The 10,421-nt window shown below is 35.5% G+C and overlaps 1 protein-coding gene across 1 annotated transcript in view; it reads right to left on the bottom strand.

Annotated features, from left to right (window-relative positions):
* The window catches only part of ADAMTS6 (ADAM metallopeptidase with thrombospondin type 1 motif, 6), a 336,516-nt gene extending 326,299 nt beyond the window's left edge, over positions 1 to 10,217 (bottom strand). Inside the window, exons 1-2 of the mRNA XM_011966761.1 lie at positions 9,642 to 10,217; positions 1,830 to 2,204 (exon numbers count right to left, since the gene is read on the bottom strand). Of these exons, the coding sequence (XP_011822151.1) occupies positions 1,830 to 1,926 (97 nt within the window). The 5' untranslated portion in view covers positions 1,927 to 2,204; positions 9,642 to 10,217. The remainder of the gene's footprint in view (positions 1 to 1,829; positions 2,205 to 9,641) is intronic.
* Between the last annotated feature and the right edge of the window lie 204 nt (positions 10,218 to 10,421).

Raw genomic sequence — 10,421 nt, 5'->3', positions numbered from 1 at the left:
CCGTCTCAAAAAAAAAAAAAAAAAAAAAATCGGCAATAGGAATGTAAAATGCTGTAGCCACTTTGAAAAACAGCCTGACAATTCCTCAAAATTTTAAACATGGAGGTAATCATGTGATCCAGCAATTCTCCTATCAGGTATGTACACAATAGAAATGAAAATTCATATTCATATAAAAATTTAGATGTGAATGCTCTTACCAGCATTATTCATCATACTCAAAAAGGGGAATTAAACCAAATTTCCATCAACTGATGAATAAACAAAATGTAGTATATACACACAATGGAATATTATTTTACAATAAAAAGGAATGCAGTACTGGTACATGCTATGACATGAATGAACCTTCATAACAACTGTCTTCATAATCAAACATTTTATGTCTTCATTATCTAACATTTAAAACATTATGCTAAGTAAAACAGCAAGTCACAAAATGCCACATATCATTACATTTATATGAAATATCCAGAATAGGAAAATCTCTACAGACAGAAGGCTTAGAGGTTGCCTACAGCTGGGGGTGAAAGCTGGTTTGGAGAGAATTTGGGAGTGACCACTAAGAAGTATAGGCTTCTTTTTGGAGTGATGAAAATGTTCTAAAATTGATTATGTTGGCGATGACACTAGTGCCAAAAAATAAAATAAGATAAAATAAAATAAAATAGGTTATTGTGATGGCTGTACAATGCTGAAAATACTAAAAACCACTGAATTTATATACCTTAAATGGGTGAATTACATGGTACGTGTAGTAATATCTCAATAAAGCTATTTTAAAAACAGCTTGACTAAAATTTCAGATAACTTTTAGACATATTTTCCTCATTTAGATGTACTAAATATTATCCACCTACCTTCTTAGCCATACCTTCTTTCAGCTAGATTTACCACTAAGGGAAACCAAATGTCTGCTTATTTGCCTCAGTATCTACACATGGAGTTTACTCACTAATATAAACTCCCATAAAACCATAACCAAATGGTAAATAAATTAAAAGACAGTGTTTATTTCATTTCTTATAAATAGAGTTCATACTAAATGTCACGGCTTCATTGATTTACTCTGAAAGCCACACTTTTTAACACGGACTTCTAGACACATACATCAATCTGTAATAGTCTTGAAAATCTGGTTCATTGGCACCAAAAAATTATCTGTTACTATGTATTCATGGGAGGGAAATCCAAAAGGTATGCCTTTCAATAATTCTATAGGGACTGGACTGGTCCATGGAAAGCAAAATGACATTTACTCCTGGGCCTGCTTTATTAAGATCATTTCTATGATATAAGGCTCAATTCTATAGATTAAAATTATAAAGATTAGAACATGAAAAGCTGCACTTCTTACAGTTCTCACTCTTATACTCAGATTCTAGTCTGTAGATCAGAATTCTTAGGTTTGGAAAAGTATTTTTTCACAAAGGGCCCATATTAAAAGGGTCCTGTATCATAATTTATCTGGTTTCTTCTTCCACAGTATAAATGTTTGGATTTTTTTGAACATGTCCTTGCCCAAAAACTCTAGTCATGAACAAGCTTATTAAAGTTTAAGTCTCAGAAGAACAAGGCCTGGGGTCTATCATTTTCCAAGAAAGACCAGTCAACTCTAAAATCCACTGGATGTTAAATACTAGTAGGACAAGTTAAACGACGCATAGCCCTTAACATTTATGAAACGAGCACCGAATTGACACAGTGGGACTCTATTCCTATCACTACGTATCCCAAAAAAAACTATCCACCCAAACTAAATATGCAGAATCTTTTCTTGTCCAATTAATAGCAATATTTTGTGTCAGTTTCAAAAGCAAGAATCCTACCTTGAGAACTGTATGAAAGCCTGTGGTCACTATGAAATTCCGATGAAGCCATGATGAGGCTCAAAATCCAGGTCAACGTCTTCCACAAAATTTCCATAATTTAGAAAACTGGATGATTTTTTTGAGGGCTACCTATGTGCTAAAGAGTCAACACCATACCAAAATCGAAGCATAACAATTTTATTTCTTTAAAACTTCTTGTAAATTAGTTATTGGATGTTCCACTGTTTAAGAGGCACTTTTATCCAACATCCTGCACTTTCTTCTATATCTGGATTCATTTTCTCAATCCAAAATGAAAAAATAATGATGGTAAAAGTTTTCATAAGCAAAGCATTAGGCTGATTAGTTACTAAAGTATGGCCATTTTTTAACCTAGAAAAAAAAAAATTTAAGTTAACTGAAAAATATCCAGAATGAAAAAATCCAAGTCCTATATAGTACTGAATCCTTGCCAAAAGACGTAACTACAAAATAATATAGCTAAATTAGACCATTGTTACTCTTTGTAGTCTAAATAAACATTCACAAGATTAGACACAGAATTAGAGACCTCAATGGTTATCAGCATAATGCCAGAGCTACTTAATAATCAAATAAGGAATCTAAAGAGAAATCATAATTCTTTTTAAAAAACTTTGAAGATAACAATGATGGGCAGTGAGTTAACTTCCTTTTGATAAAATAAAGTCAGCTGACTTCACTACCTCAGTTCATTAAATGTAAGTGACAAACAATTTGTGATCCCATTCCATAACATGCCTTTTAAACACACTCATATCCAGATATTGTGTTGCTTTATAAGGCACCTATCATTTTTTTTCTGACAAAGTAGATCTACAAATACAGTGACATTTAGCAGCCATCTGTGAACACTAAGACAGTATCAGAAACTAAACTTCTAAAAAGTTGAACTATATGTACCATAACCCTTGACTTTACTTGGAAGTCTTATGTGACTTACAAGGCAACTCATGAGTCAATTTCAACTCTCTGGAATGTAACTTAAAAGAAATTTTAAAAACTTCATTTCAAGTATTACAACAGATTTCAAGTCCTATCTCATGTACTTTACTTTCAACTAACAACCTCACTCAGAGTCTTCATTCACACTTGATACAGAATAGCATATTTGGCTGCCTGATTTCCCAGGATACAGCAGATCAGAAGAAGAAAATAACTAAGAGACTAAAAACTAGCCATAAACAGCAAAACTGTGACCCAAAAAAAGGATAAAAAACTAAAATGTAGTTTAAGAACCCCAAAGTAATATAGTTTGGGGTAGAGGCAAATGGGTCTTACATAGTTTAACAGTTCCTATTGTATGTATAACTGTGTTATATAGTTCAATATCTGACATTCATAATATTATGCCTGAGTCCAAAATAAGAAGATAAATGCTTTTAATAAGATACGTTACTGTTAATAAGTTAGGAAAGTACACAAAAGATATTAGAAAGATTTTCATTCCAAATCCCTAATATATAAAATTTTCACATACTAAATACTTAATATATATTTGTTGGTTGAAAAAAATGGATGAGTAAAAGAATGAATAAATGAATAGTGGTTAAAATAAAATCACTTTAGGCATATAAAAAGTATTTGTAGTTACCTGTAAAATTAACTTATGTGAAACACTTCATTCCCTGCGGTGCTAGAAATATTGGTACATACAACATATAAAACAACAACAGCCATTTAAAATTCCTTACATCTGTCTCTACAAGTTATTAAACTGCTAAGCCTTGGAAAAGCTAATTCATTAATCAATAAATATTGTCCTACTATGTTAAAAAGATGATGTTATAACAACATCAGAATACAGAAAAGGATTAAGGGAAACAGAAAAGATTAAGATTCAATCCTTGCCCTTGGGGAGCTCATAATCTAAACAACAAGGAAAAGTGTAAGGCAGACTGACAAATGCCATGACAAGGTTGTGCAAAGTTGTTGTGGGAGATCAGATGAGGGAGATAACTTCTGGGTCAGAGAAGAATTGATCAAGGAATGTTTATGGAAAAAGCAGCATTTCAGACAGATCCTGGAAGACGAATATAATTTTACAAATCAAATTGCTGAAGGTAATCATTACAAATAGAAGAAATGCATTCCACAAAGTCTAGATAACCAGAAAAAAAAAATGGGAAATAGTAAACAATATTAGTAATAATAGCAATAGCAAATTTTGTTCCTGTGGAAAAAAAAAAAATAACAGGTAATAACCAGAAAGGTAGTTTAAGATCAGACCAAAAATAAAAACCTTTAAATATATATTGCTTCTTTTAATCTCCAAAACAATCTTGTGAAGTAAATATACTCTGCCCCTGTGGTAGAGTAGACTCTGATGAGCCCATAAAAATAATCTGGCTTCCTCATATCCATTCCCTTGTTCCCCTCCTCTTAATTTGATTCTAACCAATAGAATATCTCAACTTTGAGGGGATATCACTTCATTATTACATACAAAAGATTCTGACTTCCATCCTGCCAGCCACATCTTTCCCTAATTGGTTTAGATGAAGCAAGCTGTCATTTGGTGAGGCCCACATTGAAGAAACTGAGAGCAGCCTCTGATATCACTAACAAGGAACTAAGGCCCTCAGTCAAACAGTATGCAAGAAACTAAATCCTATTCAGTAATAAGTGAGCTTAGAAACAGGTTCTTCCCCAGTCAAGCCTTCTGTAAAGACCCTAGTCCTTGGCAACACTTTGTAGCCTCGTGAGATACACTAAAGCTGAGGACACAACCCCTAGATTCCTGACCCAGAGAAACTGTGTGATAATAAATGTGTATTGTTTTAACTCACTAAGTTTGTGGTAATTTGTTACACAGCAATTGATTACTAATACAGCCACCAATTCACAAATAAACTGAAGTTCACTGGTCAGATAGGTATAAAACAGTAGAGCCCAGATTCACACAAGGCTGTCTGATTCTAAAGTCTAAATTCTTTGTATTACATCACACTTTCAGTTTAAGGCACTCAAATTTAAACAGTCAATAGCAGTTAATAGCAACCAATGTCAAATAAGATTTTTTTTTTTTATTCAAGATGGAGTCTCACTCTTGTTGGCCAGGCTAGAGTGCAGTGGCACGATCTTGGCTCACTGCAACCTCCGCCTCCCAGGTTCAAGTGATTCTCCTGCCTCAGCCTCCTGAGTAGCTGGGATTATAGGTGCATGCCACCATGCCCAGCTGATTTTTTGTATTTTTTTTTTTTTTTAGTAGAGGCGGGGATTCACCGATCTCCTGACCTCCTGATCCGCTCGCCTTGGCCTCCCAAAGTGCTGGGATTACAGGCATGAGCCACTGCACCCGGCCAAGATATTTATAAATGGTATTGTTTAGTTAATGTGAATAGTTTTTAACAACTTCACATACAGTCATTGTTTCTTCTCAAAATTACTTCTACACTAATTTAGGCAAGATACCAGGTACTATATATCCTTTCTCAGGTAAAAATTTTTAGAGAGATTAAGTTATACCATTATTCAATAACAGCAATAAAAAGAATTCCATTATCTTGGTTTCCAACCTACTTAAATACAGTTTCCATACTCTAAACCTTCCCATGTAACTTTAAAATTATAATTGTTGCCTCATGAACAACATTCATTCTCATTGTTTTAATTTTTTTAAATCACTGGAGTGTTCTGAGTAATAAAATCTGACATTAAATGAGTCCCTCATATAGTTTAGGTTATAATCTTCCTTTAAAGAACATATATTTAACACATTTGAGTTAATTTTCTAGCAATGGAGATAGATTTGATTGAATCATTCATCCCTATTTTTCTGGGTTTTGAAACTACTGAGAAACTTACAATACAGTTGACTGGATTTAGGGAGTAACTATTTTTCCCTCTTGAGAAATGTCCTGCTCTTTTTGTAAATTGTTACAGTTTCATAACCTTCACTCTTACTTATTCTCCTGTAAATGCCCAAGTTAACTAAGCCAGTAGCATTGAGAAAAAAAAGTAATACCTATTTGGCCAGAAGTAGACTACCGTATGATTTAAAGATTTGCAGTAAAAAAGGCATTGGTGCATAGTTGAAAAAGCAGGAGCTTTGAAGTTAAACAAACCAGTTATAGTCTTGGTTCCAACACTAGTTACAATAGCTGGCATGTGAGTTTCTTTTTCCTTTATCGCTCCCTTGCTCCCTCTTTTTTTTTTTTTTTTTTTTTTGGCCTCCAGTGCTCAGTGAAGAAACTTAACATTAAGTAAATTAGTCTAGATAGAATTCAACTAGAATTGGCCAGGCATGGTGGCTCATACCTATAATCCCAGCACTTTGGGAGGCTGAGACAGGCAGATCACCCAAGGTCAGGAGTTTGAGACCAGCCTGGCCCACATTTCAAAACCTTGAATATACTAAAAATACAAAATTAGCCAGGCGTGGTGGTGCGTACCTGTAATCCCAGCTACTCAGGAGGCTGAGGCAAGAGAATCACCTGATCATGGGAGGTGGAGGCTGCAGTGAGCCAAGATTGCACCACTGCACTCCAGCCTGGGTGACAGTGAGGCTCGGTCTCAAAAACAAAAAACAAAAAACAAAAGAATTTAACTAAAATCAACACAACTAACAAATCTAATGACTCTTAGTCCCCTACAAAATAAAAGTGAATGAGTTAACCCACTTTCTGACACCTGGTGGGGAGGTTAATCTGGACACCATAAATATGTAGAGCCTGTGACTTTTCCAGATATAGTTTACAAAGTTCAAACTAACATTAAAATACTAAAGAGTTGTCCAAAAATTACAATGCATTGACCTTTTAAATTGTATAGCAGAAACATCATTATGTTGTGGAAAGCGCAAAGGCTTTGAGTCCTGGCCCGACCCCCAGTTACTTAACCTCTCTGTATCTGCTTTCTCATCTATAAAACCATGATACTGATGTCTATCTCACAAAGACTTGTTAAGAGATTAGATTACATATGATGTAAAGTGTCTCTGTACTTCACTTTAAGCTAAATAATATTAGCCCTCCTTCATTATCTAACATCACTTTTCAAAGGCCTTCCCTCAAAAATAGTTTCATGTTCCTCTTTCCCTCATAAATGTGAAATAAGTTAGATATGATGATGGAGTGAATCAACTAGTTACATCGTCTTTTACAGCAAGGAATAAAGAACTTCGGTCTTGATAATGATACTTATAACTACTTTAAATTTGAAAACAGAACCAAAACATCCATTTCACTTTGATTTCACGTATGCTTTTTTCCCTAACACAAATGCACCAGGCAGTAAAGTGATCATTTACCTGCTTCCATGGATCAAAGCTACACTACCTAAGAAGAAAAAAGATCACACAACTTGCACTATAGTGATTTCCTCAGTAGTCTGCTCTGGTTGGAAGGTATTACTTGTCTTTTTTCCTCTATCATCTTTACTTCCCACTCAAGTGATCTGGGAGTATCCAAGGTAATAATTTCCTCTTGTGAACTATTATTATGAAGCTAAAGAACATGTATAACGTTCTTCTCAACTTCTTTCATCCATCTTAACTCTGGTTATTTATTTAAGGCTGATTTGATCTCCATGGAAGAAACAACAATACCATGCTCGTTTCAGATATTTAAATTTTATATATGAAAATTAACTTCTTTCATTTTCCATTTATTCTCTCAACAAATATTTATTATCACCTACTGTATGCTAAGGACACAATTAGGCTCTAAGTATAAAGGTTTCTAGGTCATTTATAAAATTTGTGAGATTGGTTTCCAAGGAAAGGTGAAACTAAACACATAAATTACCCAAAACATATCTATCAAGAAAAGCAAACGAGCTAAAAGCAAAAACACAATCCATGATTTATAAAACTCAAGCCCTAAATTACATGTAGTCTCACACTTTTTTCCAGATAGCAAGTAAATACACATTATCTGTATTAGAAGTTTTTTCTCTTGAGGTTAGCTTGATAATCAACCATGTTTTTTGGCAGAAGCAAGAGAGCTATCCACCTCTTGCCCTCTTTTTCTCCCCACTACCCCCAACACATATTCCAAAATATGTTGTTAACTAACTCTCAATATGGTAACTCCCTTCATTCACTCACTAAAGTCACAAACTTGATAAGATTTGGCATAAAGACCCATCCTAGTAACTACTAGTGGTTACTAAGTAAAGAAAGAGGAAGTGCTAAGAGTAGACCAGAGTAGGAATTAATCTTACAGGTATTGGAATCAGACATGAGGAATATTACAGTATTTTAAGTCTTGAGGCTAGAAGTTTTTCTTCTTGGGAATCACAAAAATATTAAGACCACTACACAGATTTCATTTGCAGCCATTTGTGGCAAATGTTGTGGCAAATGAATGAATTTGACTTGTTTGAAATCAAAGTATTTGCCTCTAAATGCTATTCTTCAAAAATTCAAAACACTAATGATCACATTTAAGCACAAAATTAACATAAACTAGACTGCAGCTACCACTTTGCTGCAACACAAGAAAACAATTATCTCCAAAATTAATTTTCTTAATTTCTTTCAACTACACCAAGTTTGTGTTACATTTCTTTTCCTGTCATGAATTCTGAAAACTGTCATTCCCACATCTAAACATTTCAGTCTAATTAACAAAAACTAAAAAAGAAAGAAAAAAGAACAGAAAATTAGTCCACGACATCTGAACATAAAAAGAATATGTTGAAAATCACACTCAAGTGTCTTTTTTAAAGTTCCAAGCAATGGTTCAGTTTCCCTTTTTCTCTCTGCTCTGCACACCCTCACCTCCCCCCGTCCCCACCATTCCACTTCGCCCAGACAGAGGGTAACAGTCTGAGCTGCCCTGGTTGAGTTGATCCTAAAGTTAACATTCAGCAGCCCATTTCCAGACAGCAGCGCTAAATCTATTTGGATAAAACGCGTGTGACCCAGACAGTTGGCATCTGGCCCAAACGCGTTGCACCGGCAGCTCAAATAAAAACAAGAGTAAGAAACTCACTCTCTTGTTCCCTCTCAGTGCGCTTTCTCAATCTCTCGCTCACTTTTCCTCTAGTACAAGGAAAGAAAGCATCAAAGACAGGAATTGCAGCACATATTATCAGAAAGAGGCTTTCCAATACCCCATTCTCGCACTCTCGCTCTCCCTCCTCAATCCCTGAACTTTGGTCCCATACACCATATATACAGACATACCCCGATAAACAAGGCTCCGGAGGGTTATGAGTCTAGCACGTCCCAAGTGGCCAAAAGTAAATCAAAAACACACGCTTCCATCTCTTTGATTAGCCTATTAAGAGCTTAACATGTCCTAGAGCATCGGGGCTACAGCTAGCACATTAATGCTACCCTCTGAGTCCAAGCATAAAATATGCACTTGTCTGAAGACTTACGACACTGACATGAAACTACAAAATGCAGAAGACTTTTCTTTAAGAAAACTGGAAATCAATTTAAAACACACACATCACTATTACCTTCCGGATTACTATTTGGTGATCAGTTAAAAGATTACAATAATCATAATCAAGTCCACTTCACAAAACATGTATTGTATATTCATAAAATAAACGTATTTTTTGCATCATAAAATAATTGCAAGTCCCAGAATTCTACAACCCCCGACAAGTCTGGAGTTAAAAAGATATCTATTTGTAAAATGAGTTCAGTCAAGCTCACTCATTGCCATTTAAAAAAAAAAAGAAAAAGAAAAAAAAAAAACCCAAAACACACACACAGAAAAAAAGTTTTCTAAGCGTTATTCGGAAGACAAGCAAAGCACAAGTTGTTGGTTTAAAAAGGAAAAAAAGAAAAAAAAAAAAAAGCTTCATTGAATATTGTTAAGTCTTCCTTACCGTTTTCATCTTCAAATTCTGATAAAAAGTAAGTTTCAGACAATAGAGATTGCACTGGACGACTCACGTACTCCCTCTCTTCTCTAACTTTTTTTAATTTTTTTTTTTTTAATTTTTTGCCCCCCTTTGCAAAGCCACACCAGCCAGTTATTCTGCAGCCAGAATAAAACCCTATGGTCTGGCTAACCCGGGCTTTAGAGAACTGACTTTCCGATTTGGCAGAATAAGAGATGCCTTCAATACATCTAGGCTATCACTCTGAGATGCTGCCTTTGCAAACCCCCTTTCTCTCCCTCCCCACCCCCCAAAAAAGGAAAGGAAAAGAAAGAAAAGACGGGAAAAAAGACTTATTGGGGGTGGAAGTGGTGCCCTCTCTTCCTGGAAAGCTTAGTGCCTTTGCTATGCAAATAACATGTGCAGAGCATCAAAAGGTATCAGGAGAAAAGAAGACAAGAGGAGCAGGAAGGGCAGCAAAGTTTTGTTGAAGTAGCCCTAGATCTCACTACCGGCCCCCAGCCAACTTGAATTGCAGCAGGAGAAAATTTTGGCAGCTTTTCCTCGGAGGCAGAGCACACTGACGTCAGTCTGCAGATGTGCCTGGGCTGCGTCGGGTGCGCATGTGTCCTGGGTCGTCACGTGGAGGGGGAGGGGAGGTAGAGGTACAATCGGGGTAACCAACTACCAGCCATTCAGAAGGGCTTAGACAATGTCAACTTTTCCACACTGTGAATGAGAGAAATTCTGGCCTCTCTAACCTCTCTCCTATCTCACTCCGCCTCT

This window comes from Mandrillus leucophaeus, unplaced genomic scaffold, assembly GCF_000951045.1.
Source record: "Mandrillus leucophaeus isolate KB7577 unplaced genomic scaffold, Mleu.le_1.0 Scaffold771, whole genome shotgun sequence".
Taxonomy (NCBI): Eukaryota; Metazoa; Chordata; class Mammalia; order Primates; family Cercopithecidae; genus Mandrillus; species Mandrillus leucophaeus.
Note: the sequence above shows the minus strand (reverse complement) of the source record. Positions and strands in the feature narration are given on the sequence as shown.